Raw genomic sequence first — 17,875 nt, forward strand, 5'->3', positions numbered from 1 at the left:
TTTTCATAAAACATGTATTTCTTCATGAAAAGGATCTTGACTAAGTGGACATTAGCCTCATGCTCTAATCTAGTGTCTTTATCGACTACTGAGCTCTTCCAAGTCCCAGATGACAAAGAACGTGTTTTTAGATTGAAAAGTATGGTAAAATAAAAATAGTATGTCTATGCATTATATATATTTTCTCCTCATTTTATCACATCTCTGACACTTGGCAGAAATGTCCCACATTCTCTCCCTCCTTTGGTGGAACCGTCTAACCCCAGGACTCTACAAATTACATCCACCAACCATCTGCTGGTGTGAGGCACCAGTTCAGGAGCCTGATCTGAACGGTCTAGCCCAAGTGTGCTCTTGAGGAGCAAAGAGACCGTGGATCGATTGCTGCATTGCACAGAGCACTTACCGCTGCTCACATCCAACCCACGAAAAACAATTTGGCGTGGGCATGCCCCCATGGATATTAATAATTGAAAGGTTTCTTGGTCATACCAGGTTCATTTCAGGGAAACAAGGGCCATCCAGTGATTTTCAGCTCACTGTTGTTCAGAAATACCCCTCCCTCCAGTTCTGTGTCTTGAAGTAGAGGCATCACTAAAATTCTATCCAGTAACCATCCGTGTTCAATTCATTTTCCCACATGGCTGCAAAATGTGATAAGCAGAGGTAACATAAAAAAACGTGAAAAGCACATACTGCGAGGCAATTTAAATTTGTAATTTTCCGGAGGGCAAAGCTGGTCCGGCATAAGCATCTTGGCTAACTGGCTCGTCTACCTGAGCACTGGGATCCCGCGGGCCTTTCGGTTAGAGACGGATCACAGTTTATTCTGTTGTGAAACATAAAGGCTAAGTGCACATTCAGTAGGAGCAAGAAATTCTCTCCAGCTCAAGGACCACAGGCGAACGACTTGGATCATATGCCCTACTCCTCAATAGCTGTTCATTGCTTCACAGGCAACAGATCTCACTGCGAGGGATTTTCTCTTGGTTTCATACTCTGTCTACTATGAGCTCTGAGTCTTCATGAATGCCATCAAAAGGCAGAATGCCACAAGAGAATCCTGTGCAAAACAGCAGATGCTGTGTTTTCTACTCCTTGAAATATATTAATGACACTGTCTGTGAGAGGAGCTGGCTCATCCCATAGAGATCCAGTGTTGGAGAGTGCGGGCACTGACCTGAACAATCCACACTTCAGTCGCTCCCTGGGGGGCTTTCATGCACATTTACTCACGGCAGGGACGAGGTCATGCTGCCTTTTTAGCACAGCACTAACACACTAACAGCTCCAGCACACTGACAGAAACACACACGCTACATTCCACACACTCTGTGTAGCTTCTCTGAAGCAGTCAGACATGACACACGTTCACCTGTGCAAAAAGACAAGAACATTCAGACAGCACGAGCGTGCTGAATACTTGAGCAAACACACACACACACACACACACACACACACACACACACACACACACACACACAGACAGGAAGTATCTTATCTGCTGATACTCTTTTCACTTTTCTGGGGACTGAGAGCTGAACTACAGGTGTGCTCTCTTTCTGTCTTTAGTCAGCTATGGTTTATACATGTCTTGCCTTCTTCCAGAGCACACTTCCTCTCAGCCAGCCACTTATCAACAAACAATTTATGACTCTAACATATACTGCCTCTCTCTCTCCTGCTCTGACAACATTGCTCTCTTGCGCTGTCATTCTCCGTGTGAGCCTCCATCAGCAATACGTCTCTCCCTTTCAGTTTCAGTGTTGCCACATCACTACTCAATCTATTGTTTTGACATTCAAAACGTGGTGCAATGCTAAATTGAAAACATGTACATGTGTAATAGCTTTCAGGTTAATGTAAAACTCCTTGTTGACCAAATGGTCATTGTTTCCTAGGAAACAATTGCTTTGAACAGCTGATTATAAATGTGCAACATGGCTATCTGCAATAGAAGAGCGCTAATGATTTCACCACTGGCCCATCTGTGCAATTATAATTTTCAATTTTAAGTCATGTAAGCTTGTTAGCTAGCTATCTGTAGTTTCTTTTTGGATGGTCTGTGTCCATCCGTCTGTTTTCTTGGAAACATTTTTCTGGCATTTCCGAGAAGACTCAGATCCATTTTTTATGAGGTTGTTATAGCAGCTATCATTTTCTTATTTAATTTGCACACTAGCTTGCTGGTGATAACTATTTTTTTCTGCTTTTAGTGCATAGAACATGTATTTGAACCTCATCAGACTGCTAACTTTACAGTACTGCTGTACTTATACTTGTACTTATACTTTTAGTATCTTATACTTGTACTTTTAAAACAAATTAATTGACCAAAGCAAACATCATCACTTCCAATTTTTTCTCTTGCATAGTCATTATTCACAGTTTAGTCATTTTTCAAGTTCATCTTCATGATAGTGACAGACATTGTTGCTGGGAGGTGACTACTTATTGTCATAATGTAAGCTTTGCTTACATTATGACAATAATTATCTAGAACAATTACTGTTTGGTTTATAAACCACTCTCACCAGTGACATATCACTGTTCACATATTTTCTAAATATTTCCAAAGCCAAAGCATGCTTACTCTCATATTCAATTTATTCCACCATACCTTTCTTCCCGTGTGGTTCTTTGCAGTTGTCGGGCAGGCAGGGACCCCAGTGTGACCACTGGGAGACCAGGCAGTGGTGCTGGCAGGGGATGGAGCACTGCTGAACGGCCAGGGGAGGCTCTTCACCAGCACACAACCTGGCATTCACAGGCCTGGACACTGAACAAACAAAAGGGACACAGGCAGGGATAAATCAGGTTTAAGTCAAGCATGGCCACACACAGGCAAGAGTGGCGTGTGTGTGTGATTGCATGTGTCAAGTACTAGAATCAATAGCATTAGTATCATCAGATTGAAGTATGGATGTAATTTAGTTATGATTGGGAAGGCAGTAGTGTATTCATTGGTGTAGGTTACAGCTTCAAGTTCTGCACACTGTGTGTGAGAAGCAGCATTTAGCAAAGCTTATTGTGGATTTTACAAAAAGGAGAGAATAGAAAGAACAGAGGGAAAATTGCTGTTCTCATCTCATGTCTGGCTCAAGAGAATATTAAATGAAGGGCAGCAGCCAGCTAAGGGAGTAAACAGGAGCTGAACAGTGAGATATTAAGGCAAGACACGGTATAACCAATTCACTGCTAAGCATGGCTGGCATCATTTGTAGATCACAGAAAGCTCAGCCACCTGTAACAGACCCTGACATTTGTCTCTCACACAGAAAGAGAAGGTATTTTGGCCTGTCCACAACACAGGGATTTTTATTCAATCCAACATCCCATTTTGATGCACTTCCACATATCATTGAGTGTCAAATTTCCATATAAACAAGCCGCAGAGAAATTCAACTGTCCCTCCTGCATTTTGTGTTCTTACCAAATGTAATTTACATGGTGTTTGATCTTCTTTGTAAAAACGTGATGCTTGCTTAAACACATTGATAAAATGTGCTGCAAACACATTTTTGCTTTGTTCCCTAAATAGTGATTTCCTGTGTTTGATAATTGCGTTACTGCAGTAGACATCCAACACGAGCACATTGTTTTCCACATTACTGGAGCAAGAGAAGTCGTCCATATTGAAGATATACAGCCACATCTGTTTACATTAGCTAAAGCTGTGCAGGTCATGTCAAGGTAAACATTGCAGTTGACGTATTGATCTTTGTCCCACACATCCATTGGTTCAAAGAGCTGCCTTCATTGATATTCTATACTCTAACATATTCACTGTCCAAATACACCTCTGATGTGCTAGCATTTCTCTGAACACATCTGGTGAGTTAAAGTGCCCTCCCAAAGCAACTGCCTCAGCTCTGATATGAAGCCACAGAGGATTCATCATACGCACCGTGAAAAAAGATGAAATAGAGGCAGAATTAATATGTTATAATTTGTAGTGATGTTTATTAGGCAGGAAAGTATGTGATTTGCAAAGGCAAAATCATAGTTGAAAGCCATTACTGTTAAAACTACCCACTGTGCTTAATTATATAGATAAATTAAGTATTTGGTGTGCATGTTTTCCTAGTTTTTTGATTGATTTAACAATTCTAAAGCTTGTGTTTAACTGACATTTTGTAAAAGAATATCACTTTTGAGCACAGCTATTTGGCGTTCATAAACACACAGTAACACTGGTTTCCTCTGATGGTGAAGTTCTTGACACTTATTAAATTTTGAATGATCGTTATGACTGAAATTATTATTTTTTTTCATCTCTATATTCATGTTTTTACCAAAAGTAATTCACTTTGAATTTACTTTTGCTTAACGTTAGAAAAAAACCTGAATACATGTGGTGGGTCTTTTTTGTTAACATAGATGATGATGGAAAATATTTGACATTTTGAAGACTTATACCATACAATTATGATTCATCCTAAAGCAACCTCATAAAAGCTTTTAGGTTGTTATTGTAAACTTCTGATATCTGTTCTTTCCATGGAAAAAAACTCCACTACAAAACAAGTGATTGGTGTTATTTTTCTAGCTGCAGAAACAGCAGTTTGTTTGGAATAATAATAAGAAAGACTAGGTAGCATGAGAGCAGAGCCACAACTTCTGAATAGACAAAAGAGAGTTTGAGAGTGAGTTAAAAAACTCAAACTCTGGAAACTCAGTCACACTCTGCAGAAATGGAAAATGTGAATAAAGTAAGCTGAAGGTTTCACACCAAAAACTTTAGACTACCATTTATTCCTTCGTTTATATACTATACTTTGCATAAAGTTACAAATTGGCAAAGTGCTAACTGCAAAATAGTGACTGTCCTCCCAAGAAAAACAACACAATTGGTTGTAATGTCAGTCATCCAAAAACGATATATAGTTACATTTTAGTGACAGTTGCCATCTAACGGCTGTAGTAGTTATGGAAGTGTAGGAGTTCAAATGACGTCTATACATGTCAACAAATTTACACATTCAGAGCAGGTGAGTTATAACCAAGCTCGTTTCCAACTGCGAGTGTCATATTTCCAACAGCAAGTCAGGATACAGAGTTTTTAAAAAATGTAAGTATGATTGTCCCCTAACCTTAACCAACTGTTTTTTGTGTCTAAACCTAACCAGACCTTACCCACAGCCTTGTGATATCATAAAACATCATTATTTTTTAACAGTGATTTGTAACGAGTTTGGAACGCACAGACAAATGATGTTCTCCTGCCAACATCATCTGTCAACATAATTTGTCAATCTGGCAACCACATTAGCAAACACACTTATGTGTCGTTCTGGAGTGCATGGTCAAATGACATATTTGGTCATTTAATTTAGAGGACTTGTTCAGAAAATAATGAAAACACAGCAAAATGGCCTCTCAATTTGTAGCTGAGAGATACATACAGACACAAAGACTTACTGTTCTCTAATAACTCAGGGATCACTGCCAGCTAAGCAGATTTGTTGCAGGGGAGGTCCCCGGGAACATTACAAGAAATACATAATATCAAATAATCTCATCCCACAAATGAGTAATTCATTATTTTGCATTCAAAGAGAGATAATATCGTATATGAATCCCTTATTTTGAGACATGAGAATTAACACACACACAATGAAATCTATGTATAAATCTCGCATTTCTACTATTGGCACCGTATCTCGCAACTTAGTTTTCATCCATGCTATTATGGATTTAAGTACAAAGCCTGAAGCAGACTTATTTTAATACATGCAAACTTTATATAGCCAAACTTCTCTAACTATTATCTAAACTCAAGCAGCTGGAGAATAAAATGTCTAAAACTGAACGAAACTAGAGTACTAAAGATAATAATTTTGTCCAGACATTCAATACCACATCATCATTTTTGGTACATCAATTTTCAATACTCAGTCCTGCACACACACACATTTCACTGTTTATCAAAAGAATTGAGGCTCAATACCCTGTCCTAACTGTAAATTGCAATAATAATATATATTAAGACAGACCTCAGGTGTGATCAATTACTATCCTGCGAGTTTCCACTACTTTCAGGTCGCTGAAATGTGTCCACTTTGAGGTTCACCCCACCTGTGATCTTCTCAAGAGATTCAAAAAACCAGAAAGCAGCAGTCTGACTGCACCACTGCCAGCTCCATGCCAAGCTTAGACTGGATATCAGCACTGTCTCTCCATGACAAAACACAACATTAGATGACATCCTCTCTCCGTCTGACTTACTTTCTTCCTTTTCTAACTTTAATTTTCTACACTGACTAACTTTATTGTGCTATGCCATCTGTCTACATTTTGTTGCAGTGCGCTAAACCTGCATGGTAACATAATGCATAATAAGATGAGTATAATTCACAGGGGGAGGGATGATGAGGTTTCGCTGGATGTTCAAAGCAAATTCACCCCTTTGATACTATAGCTGATACGGCATATTTGATTTAATGTAAAAACATATTGCCCTGCGAGTCTGCACCAGATATTTCTTAACCTCATAAGACTATTTTACTTGTTTTCTGAAAATGCCCATTTTCTCCTACAATCTAGGCCAGAAACAGTTACACAGATGCCTATATAATATAATGCAGCCCTAGATGTTCAAGTTTAGTGTCCACCCCCACATTAAAGTGATTTAGCTGGTTAGTTTTCCAGAACTAACATTAAACTAAACTAAAATGTATACTTTGGCTGTATTAATACCTGTCTTTGTGCAGATTATGCATGTCTGACTATAATGGTAAAATTTACAAAGTACAAGCTACTGTATCTTGTGGAGTTTTCTGTGACATTTCCAGTTAACTAGGAATCATAAGAAATCTTGTGCCAAGATCTGACGATGACCAATATCCACCTGTCCGGTTGTTTTCTTTTCTCCTGAAGACCAGACACAGGCATATGTGCAGATGTTTAGTCTGAACTGCGAACACATACATAGTAGTGGGGGCGAGAAGTGGACAGTAATAATGGCCTTGCCTGGAAGTAGTATTGGCCATTGCTTTTCCAAAAATATCTTTTAAGATTTCTTCAGTGCACTCCAAGATGAGTACTCTCACAAAGATGCCCAGTAGAGGTTTTTCTTTTATCCCAAGGTGAAATTAGAGTGCTGATAAAATGAAATTGCTGTTATTATATTAAAGGTCAGGTGTTATTTCCCTCCCCATGTAATTTAACTATAGTAATTCTCCAACAAGCTCTATTTTTGTTTATTCTATTCTATCTTTATTTTCAGCTACCACTAGTAGAGATGACATTCAAGGACACTTATTTTGAGGAAGAATTTTAAAATATGTGTCTATGAAGGATTTTCTGTATAAGACACTTGGTTGCTTTGGATTTGCACAAACTGTAATATTTCTAATGAACTCCCAAAACATTATGTATGCTGTGTGATTTTTTTTCTGTCCTCTGCATAGTGAGCTGCTGCCTAACAGATCAGGTGAGTCATAACTGATCAGATTTTTTCTTTCTTCAGGCAGCGTTTTAGAAATGCCTGAAGTGCTAGTAAATTGTGCTGGTAAATTGCAGATCAAAATTTGTACCTTCTAGTTAATGTCCATTTTAGTTCATGAATTGATACCTAAAACACTAAACACACTGAAATTTGCTGTGAATATTCATGGCACACAGAGGATGAATCACAGCATCAGTCCTCTCACTAATTACGACAAGAGCAAAGGATGAAATGAGATGATGTTACCATAATGTGACAAAGTCAGCATAGGGAGGAGGTCGGGGTGGAGGATTGGGTCAACAAAAAGATTGGACTTAACATGGGAGAATGCTGTTCATTTCCTGTTGTCTGTCCATTGTCATGGTAAAAGGATAGGAGTTTTTTTTATGTAGCACTTTTCAGCCTGTGTCTTTACAACACCTCTCATTCACCCATGCACACTCTGAGCTGCCTTGCTCGTCAGGAGTAATTTGGAGTTCAATGTCTTGCTCAATTATTTTTTGGTGTGACCATTACTGCCTCATGGGGCCGCTAGCATGGCTATAGATTTTTTGTCTTGTTCATTTTCACAGCACACAACTCTGAAGACACAGTAATGTGCTCCATGAATCTCTTGAGTCACCATGTGCTTCGAGCGAGCCCTGGGTCAACTGTGATGAAGCTGGCTTTTCTTACCCTCCTTCCTGTGATGTGGTGCTGAGTCATCAGGGACTTGAACACAGTAGATCTTCCTGGTCTGGATCCCCCCTCCACACAGAATACTGATGTTAGCCAGGCGCCGGTGCTGCTTGTTCAGTAAGGGGGCAATGCGACATTCGTCCCAGTCAGTGGTCCTCCACACATACCTGACAGAGCACACACACACACACACACACACACACACACACACACACACACACACACACAGACACACACAGTTACATGAATACATGAATAATGTGAGCAAGCAAAAAGTTAAATTGAGTCACTGTTGAAGTGACTGTTTAATATGTCTTAGGAAGTATACCAGAGTATCACATTTGTCTATTTTCAGGAGGAAAACTTCAGATCATCCAAAACAAATGGATAAATCAATGTACTTAAACAGGATAAAGTATCAGTATACACACAGCAGTCACACAAAGCAGAAGACAAATTAGCGAGAGCAGTCTCTGGCAAGAGCCTCTCTCACAGTATGTCAGGGGAGGGGATGCATGATTATTTTGATTTCAAAACTTCTAAACAAATGTTTGGTTTCAACTATGAAAAATGCAGTGGTGCAGAAAGCAATAATATTCGAGGAGTTTACCAGAACAACAGCCTGTAGTAATCTATCAAATGCTTAATTTCCGTAATGAGTTTTCCCTAATCATGTAAATCCTCTGCTCTGAGGCATTCCATGTAGATTTAGCAAATAAAACAAAATCTACCAGCAGGGGAAATAATTCTCTATTGACTACTTTGTTTACTGCATGTAATATTTGCCAGAGCCTATCTTAAGTCAAACAGCCCTAAAACAATGAAGTTCTGTCAAACAATGGTTGCCATGCATGTCATGTCCATTGAGTCAGGAAATCCTTAATGCTACATGTGGTTATTTTAAGTGTCAGAAGATAATTACGGTAATGACAAAACACACAAACAAACAAATGCAAGTAATTTAATAGTGAAATCATTCATATTTGAAGCCTCAAGGCTTTCTCTCATAATCATTCAGGTGAAAGAACCCAGAGAAGCTAAATTAAAAATCATTATTTAGTATTATTTGAGTTTGACATTTTACACATTAACATCTGCGTCAGGAGATTATGCATGAATAGAGTTTTTGTTTCTGAGGATTGTGAGCCCAAAATGAGATGACAACCATCACTATTAAGATGTACCTGGGGCAGTTTGGAAGTAAATCTCCTATGATGTTGCAAGCTTCTTTTTCCTCAAGGGCAGGACATCTTTTACCGCCGCCGACTGGGATCTGCGTCATGATCCGTGACCGGAGGCGGTAACCAGGAGACAGGTCGGTGGACCGGCAGGTCTTAGAGCAGGGACTCCACGATGACCAATCAGATGTCTGGCAGTCTTTCGGCATCACACATGCCTGGAAGGTTAGGGGGGAGCTGTCCTTGGTACAGAGACTGCAGATTGAGAAGACAGAGAAGTTAAAGTGACTGTGGAAAAAATAAATACAGAAAAAACGAAAATTCTACATTACTGACACATCAAAGAAACTGTATGTCCTGTATGTACCTTTTGAGAATATGGTTGCAGAGAGTGGGAGTGAATAGATTACAAGTATGACAGATGAGATGTGTGGTTTGGATTTAAATAGATCTGTGGACAGATTTTATGAAGTAAGAAGGACACCGTCGTAAAAAAAAAACTATCTGCTTAGAGAACCTACAGGTGGATATCTTCATTTACTGTTAAATAAATGACCTTTGGAGCTGCCACTCCCACAGTACATGATGGCACGTAAAATATTCAGAGCTATTATACATCATAATAACACAGGTCTCAGACATAAAGTCAGCCTTTTATAGAAATGGTACAAAGAGCTGAGATATGCTCACTTAAAAATATAAAACAAGTGGATTAGTCATGTAATTACAGCTTCCATTGTTTAATTTGGACATTTTAATTGGTTAGGTTATTAAGACGTGAATACAATGCTCATTTTAGAATTTTACTTTGTAATTAGGCTGTAATTAGAAAAACAGAATGAAGCAGAACTCAGGTGGGAAATCTATATTCAAAGGCTCCAATCCCAGTTCTCAGTAAATACCATGCTAATCAGTCACTGTACAGTAAATGGTCCCTTCACAGTCAAGCCATAAAGCCAATGAACTTGCCCTGCTGGGAATAATAATATGCAAACACAGAACAAGATGCCTAATTTTAAGCCCCTGCAGCCAAATGGCACGGGACAAACAAAACTCATCACACTGAAACTGTCTTGATACTTAAGCAATGTCAAAGAATTAAACAGGATACTATTTAGTTATGGTTTCTGATACCATGGTTTTGATAAATGGTGGTCACTGATTGATCTAAAGAGTCAGCTAATAGTGTCACTTTACACCAGGTAGACGGAATAGTGGCATTTAGTCAATACTGTATACATGTAATGATTTTCTCTCTCCTTGAAGAGTAGAAAATAGAGTGTTGTTTATTACAGTATATGTAGGTATGCATGTGTGTGTGTGTGTGTGTGTGTGCTTGCTTTGTGTGTGAGCATGTGCAGAAAAAATCCATTCTTATCAAATCCAAATACCAGGGTTAGCTCAAACAGCAGGGACAGGAGGGGAGCAGCACTTGACATTTAACACAATAGTGCCTCACTGCCATGCTAATATGCTGGTAAAACACCATCTCTGACCTAATCTATTTATAATTGAATAAAAAAACACCATCAATACAAAACATTTTATTTCACTGAATTCACCTCCGCATGTAGAAAAGACCCACTGGGATCATGAAAGGGATGACCATTGATCAGGTCCCTCTCATGTTACAAAACAACACGAGTGTGGAAGAACCATAAAAGCGATCAACTCCATTAGAACCATTTCACATGACAGACAGCTACATTCAGCTACAGAGCACTTTTAACATCCTACCCCAGATGCCACATAAATGGAAAAAGAGATTTATCTGTTCCAACTACAAACCAGTGCTTTCCCCACAGCCACCTTGCTTTCATTGTCATCTCGGGCTTGTCGTGGAACTAAAGAAATACCTCATTTTTCACTGTGTGTTTATTTCCCATCTATTCATCTCAGGTTTCTATTTTCACTCTGACTGTACGAAAGGTGCAGAGCCTTACAGCACTTGTAATTGGCTTACCTCAGCATAGCATTCTTGCCATCACTCCGTGTGCAGCGGACTTGTCGTGTCTGGTAGCCCACCTCTAGTTCCCATGACACGGGGTACTTGTTGTGGGCATGAAGATGGCGGTGCTGGTGCTGGTGGTGGGGATGGGAGTGGTGGTGAGATGCCTGTGTGTGCAACGTGACTGTATTGTTCTCTTTGGAGCTGGTACTGAAGTCCACAGTGGTCCTACCACTTAACATGGCATCCTTGTGATGTGGTAGTCTGCACTCACTCCAGGCCCCCACTTTAAGGCTGTACTGGTACTCGCCCTCCCCAGCAGGGCAGTCAACAGGGCCAGAACAAGTCTTGGTCTCAGTCAGATTGGGGCAGTTTGCCCCTCCGAACATTGGCGTGGCCAGGACATGTCGAGTCCGATGCTGCAGGCCAACGCCGCAGGTCTTGCTGCAACTTGACCAGGAGGTGAAGTCTGAAACCACACAGTCCTGGGGACAGGGGATGAGGCATGCCTGCTCCACAGGTGGTTTCTGGGAAAAGAACTCACATATCCTCGAGGTGACTGTGGTGCGGTTTGAAGTGCGTACACAATGGACTTTGCGCCTCTGGATGCCATGCTGTGCTGTAATGCACTCAGCTGTCCTCAGCTTGAGCTCATTGGAAAAGAAAGGGACAAGAACACAGCCCCCCCACTCAGACAGCTCCCACTCAAAGAGGTCCTGGTGCCAATCGCAGACCTTAAAGCATTGGCGTCGGCTTTCAGGCTTGTGGATGTGCTGACAGTGAGAGTGGTGGGTTGTCCAGCCCTCCGTGTGGACACACCATATTGTCCTCGTCTGAACCCCGCCAGAACCACATTCCTCCCCGATACAATGACCCCACTGGCCTGCAAACAAGAAAAGACACATGGAGAGGGCGTTTTCATTAAAAACTGAAGCTTTAAAAAAAAAAAGATTTAAATTGCAGCTATCTGGCAGCTTGCAATCAAGCACAATTCACGGCTTTTCACTTAACCTCCATGATTACTTTATTCATGAACAGAGGAAGAAAGGAACACAAAGTAATCAAACGACTGGCAGACATCAATATAAAAAAAAATGTGGGGTAAGTTTCTCGGTCACAAAGGACTAGATTCAATTGGTTTCTTGATCCCAAACTGATCAATATCCTAGGCTGTGTAAGCCATGGTCAGCAGTGCAACTACAGCTGCTATTCGATCAAAATCATATGGACTCTTTACATCTGGCTTAAAGTCAGCTCTTCAACAGTGAAAGCATGTTGTCTGAAATTATGCACTGTACATGGGAGGTTTTTATAGATCCTTTGAACTAAGAGTAATGAAATAAGACTTATATTCATTAAAACTAACCTAAACTAATCAGACATGTATGACATTTTGCTGTGGTCTGACTCTTTTGCTCACTCACACTGTGGATTGGAGTTAATGTGCAATTACCAGTGCTGGCTGGAATAATTTAAGAATACAATCAAGACCTGTCATAAAAGGAATTCCAGTAGCAAGGGGATTACTTTCTGCAAAATTTATAATAACGTAGTGCTGCCCTTTATGGAGTAATTTTCAATGTACCGAGAGTACAGAGAAAGCTTTTTTTTCCCTTTCTTTTTAAATATTGATAGCTTTAGGACCTACAAACAAAATCACAGTTTAAACTGGCAGTTTACATTATACATCTACAACTAAGCAACTAAGTTAGGTTACGCTCACAAAAGCACAAAATCCTCTTTTCACTCCTCTTGAAAATGCTCAGTCCAATAAATTTCACACAGCGTTCAGTTATGAAAGAGAGTTGGCGACTACATTTTCAGGTATTCAACATCATATCTGAGGGGTGATGTGGTTGATTTCTGCAGCGTGAAACAGAACTAAACTTGGCAGTCACTACTTGGTAACATCAAAGTGCGTATGACTAAAGCACAGCAGCGATAAGTAATTTTCCACATCTGACAAATAGTGGAAAGTAGAGGTAGTCTGCGGTCAAAGAGGGAAGAATATTGCTGATGTTTCTTTGCTGCTGTGAAAACTTGCGTCAGCTTCAAATTGGAGCTTAGAGTGTACTACTTATTCAAACTCAAGCTGACCACAGCCTGTATTTCTGTGAAGAAAGAAACTATAAACTTTTTACAGCCACCTCCAAGTCTACAGATAATTATTTGATAAAAAAAGCTAGATTTTAGGTATAACTGTAGGTATTTCAGGTAAGGAGAGATACTAATCAAACTGAGAAATCTTAACATTTTTAGAATTAATGTTGAAAAACTATATACATATGGGGCAAAGAGAGAAGGTCCTAGGTTCAAATCTACAGGCTGGTTGTGTTCATAATCACCAACTCTAAATTGCCAATATGTGCACATGTTGATGGATTAACGTAAAATGGACAAGAAGAAAGTACAAGAAGGTGTTTACTAATGTCTCTGTGAACATCTATTAGACTCTGTTCCTACACACAGTGTTCACTTATCATGTCTCTGTTGTAAAATATACAACACAAATTGATATTCAGTCTCATAAATACATCTGTCAATCCCAACACTGACACTATGAACATACTGTAGTTTAAGAGTAAATTTGGAAATGAAAACTTCACAGAAAGATTGTTATTTATTTTGGCTGTTTTTTATTTTTTTATTAAGTGTATTTCAGTCACTGATAGTGCATGGAGTGCCTATTAAATATAAATACTTATTTTGTGGAAGAATTGCATTAGACTCTTAGCTACTGGGTTTCAGTATTCTTACAAATCTATACCACAATGTGCCATGATAATGCAGTGATCACGCTGTGCTAATATCTGCAGAATGTCTAGATTTAAAATAGGTTATTAAAAAGGGTAATTTAATTACAATTTAATGCTGAATTAATTTCTGATTTTAAAAACCCCAGTCGGAAAACTGGTGTTTCCTGTTAATTTAGTTTTTGACCTCTTTTCCTCATTTTCAAAAGAAGTAAATCAGAAAGAGAAAATGAAATCAATTTGCTGATATGACGTGGTTATCTATCGGTCACGTTCACTCCTCATCTAGTTATTTTGCCACATGCTATGAAAAGAATAATTTGATTCATTTCTTCTAATTGGAATTAAATTGATGTAATAATGAGATCCTGCTGCTTCCTAAATTGCTTTCGAATGACAACCCGCTGAAACAGTTTTATGCCTTTTCGTGACAAAGAAATCTGTTGTTAACACTTTGTTCCCTGGCCAATCGTTGACACGACAACACTGCTTTGAAACTGTTGCTTTCTGCTTAAGGGGGCAATATTTCAAACTGCTGAATTGTTTCATAGTTCATCGGAGCACATCATTGAGTTTATTCGTCTTGGCTTTGCAATGTTAATGGGGACTTACAGTGTAACTCACATCATTATGTTCATGGAATCTTCTTGTCTTAAACATTCAAGACCAGCATCAGGACTTTTAAAGCAGGTACAATGCAATAAACTGAAATGTCACACTAAATGTCAGAGTTCAAAGGATAAGAAATCACAATCACAGTTTACATAGATTTTTTACACTGGAAACGAAGATAAATGATTTTTCCATTGGGTTATTTTCTGGAACCAGATACAGTAGGACATGCGGATATACATAAAGAGTTGTGAAATAAAATGCATGACCATAGTAGTCTAATTGACTGATTCTGTATGTGGTGCAAATGAATAAATACTGTCACCACAATTATTATCGTCCTTTTGTCTTCATTCACAATGCAGCTGAAGGCCAGGGTCAGACTTTTTCCCCCACAATACATACACGTTTGGCATAAACAGCAAAAAGTCTTTTCTTTTTCAGTTCCAATCCAGATGACATGGATAAAATGTGTCTTGTATCATCATTGACATTGTCATTTGTGAGAGTTGCCATGATACTGAGCAATTTTATTATTTGCCTTTTAGGAAGCTGTAATTTTGGCTTTTACATATTAACATGTAGGACAACAACACACTGACATGCTGGAAAGATTTGCAGTTTGGTGAGGGTCCTTTGGTTTGACTTGTTACACTTTTACTTCCTCTGTGGTGCCCTGTATATGGACAGTTGTACTGAATGCAGCCGACTGATAACTAATGAGCAAGACCCACAGTTTCCCATGGATTTCTTTTCTTTTCTTCTTTTGCAGAGGGAGGGTTTGCCCTGAAGGCAAACAATATTTGGTTGCATTAGACCAAAAGGCCATTTGTAAATGGAGGTTGGCTATTTTGTATGGGCTACCTTGAAAATGAGCTGCATAAAACATGAGGCCAAACAAAAGCAGCTTAAAACTGAAACACATGTGTGCTCCAACTGAAATATTTTGATACTGCCAATCTGATTTTTTTTATGTATTGACAACAGTGGACCTTCAGCAGGAAATGTGCACACCAAACAGCAAATTTGTTCAGAATGTCAATATGTGCTTTTGACTACCTTGCCAATTTTCTTTCATTATTTTGTATTTTTGAATGCATATATAGGATGCAGCATGTTGTCTTAAACTGAACTAACAGGATTTTTGCTTCAGTATGAATTAATAGTTTGAGCTCTGGCTTAAAATGACGTGAACTGCCAGGCTATTTGTTTACATCCTCAACGACACTTTGAGCGCTTTGAACAGGAGAGACATGTTGTTTCTGTCAGAAGAGGCTATGAAAAATCACTCACATCACTAAGCTGTGAAAACATCTACGTGTATAAGAGCATTTTAATTATACACAAATAAAACCCAAATCTAATCTTAAAAATGGTATACGACCCACATTCACAGTCTTGCTTGGTACTGTGTTTACAGAGACTTTTACAATTCAGTCAAAGCTGAAAAAACAAAATGCTTCAATCTGTTACACCCTAAAATAGACATGAAAGGCCATCCACAAAAATAAGATGTGAGCAGCAATTCATAGTTGAGCATAAAGACCTTCAGTGTCAACACAGCACATGTCTTTTCTGTTTTCTCGACAGAGTGCATTGCTCTTGTGGTCACTGATGGCTCTCTTTCATGTTAACTGCTCCTTCATCAGCATGACCACCTTTGGTGCTGTTTTCAAACCATGCCAGGATATGTGTGTGTGATTTATGGAGGTGTGATTGAGAGTGATTCGGCTGCCAGGGGAGCCAGCTAACACAAGCACTAGTTCATCTCCTAAGCTCTGAATAATCACTCTCTCGATCTGTCAGCATCAGCATCTGTCAGCCCCTCAGGACGAACCAGTCGCCCATAGCTCCTTCATTCCTGTTGCACTTAGTCGCCTTGCTTACACCTCCGGGGGGCTCTGGTACCCCTGGGGCTCCTGCTATATTTACTATTCTATTTATGTCCCGGTATAAGGAAGAAAAGAATTGGCAAGAGGCTGAGCAAACTACACTATAATACTAGAAAAGACAGAAATTAAACTCAGCCGGTGTAGCGTGACGGAACAAATATTCACTTTTTCAGCAGTGTTCAGTTGAACATTCAAGTTGGACAAACGATAGCAAAGCAATACAACAGCAACAAGTAACACAAAAAAACCAATCTCCGCTATGCCCCGAAACCAGACAGACAGAGACAAAGAGGAAGCAAACAGCAGAGCAGTAAACTGTCTCCTAAACAGCAACAAACAGCACTCTGTCAAGAGAAAACTGCACTCACCACTGCTAAATCTTTTGCCTCTCTGGACCCTTTAATTACATTTGGTAAAAGCTCCACTGAGTCAAGTTGGTAAAAATGTATAGGATTTCTGGCTGTTGACTTCATGCCGCCATTTTTTGGCGGTTAATGCGTGACGTTTACAAGTGCCGGTTTAAACTTTTACACCCAAACAATTTTGTTGTTTGTTGAATTGAACACTATTGCAAATGTGTCAACATCATTGTGGAATGTAGACGCTATTCTGTAAGAAAAGGTGACATTTTTTTAACTTTTTATTCTGTTTCAATGTGTCAAAAGGAAGAGATAAAAAGCTTTTTTAAGCATTTATTGATCATACTGTCATAATATACTGCACTGTCCTGAGCACTTTATTTTACCTTGAATTGTATTAAGAACACATCAGTCTCCTCAGTTCTGGAGAGACTTCTCTGTAAACAACATTCAATACTGAAAATTGAGCAGAGCAACAGCACTGCATTTTGAATTACATTTTTATTTATGTGAGGTTCAGCTGTTTTCACTTTACTACAGTGACAATACACTTAAAGATAGTACACACAATTAAAATTGAAACCAAACATTATAAGGCACATGTTTTTTCTCCCTCCTCTGGAGGTTTTTGTACATTTTCCTCATAAACATCTGCTGAGTTTACTCACCATCCATCTTCGACTTCTTTTCCAGACTTAAGTTTGACTCTTTAGATACATGCATGCTTTGTCATAACACTTTTTAATTAAATGATACCTATGCCACTGAGCCTCATTATGCACGGAGCCATCTCCCATGCCACACTTCCATCAGTTGTAATTTATGAGCAGCGAAGTGCATTCTCAATTACAACATTCATATATGCAGAAATTCATCAGATTATCATCAGGCAGTCAATCCATCTCCAGAAGGCCTGAATCAGCTCATTTTAAGCAAGTGTTTATGTAGTGGGATGGAAGGAATTTGTGAAATGTGAACGAAAGTTAAAAGTCATCGCCAGGGGAC

The 17,875-nt window shown here is 39.2% G+C and overlaps 1 protein-coding gene across 1 annotated transcript in view; it reads right to left on the minus strand.

The window, feature by feature from the left end:
- thsd7ba (thrombospondin, type I, domain containing 7Ba) overlaps window positions 1-17,545 on the minus strand; it is a 132,807-nt gene extending 115,262 nt beyond the window's left edge. The window contains exons 1-5 of the mRNA XM_042427374.1: window positions 17,539-17,545; window positions 11,270-12,137; window positions 9,313-9,561; window positions 8,126-8,295; window positions 2,621-2,779 (exon numbers count right to left, since the gene is read on the minus strand). Of these exons, the coding sequence (XP_042283308.1) occupies window positions 2,621-2,779; window positions 8,126-8,295; window positions 9,313-9,561; window positions 11,270-12,137; window positions 17,539-17,545 (1,453 nt within the window). The remainder of the gene's footprint in view (window positions 1-2,620; window positions 2,780-8,125; window positions 8,296-9,312; window positions 9,562-11,269; window positions 12,138-17,538) is intronic.
- Window positions 17,546-17,875: the final 330 nt, after the last annotated feature.

The sequence above is a fragment of the Thunnus maccoyii genome, chromosome 11 (assembly GCF_910596095.1).
Source record: "Thunnus maccoyii chromosome 11, fThuMac1.1, whole genome shotgun sequence".
Lineage (NCBI taxonomy): Eukaryota > Metazoa > Chordata > Actinopteri > Scombriformes > Scombridae > Thunnus > Thunnus maccoyii.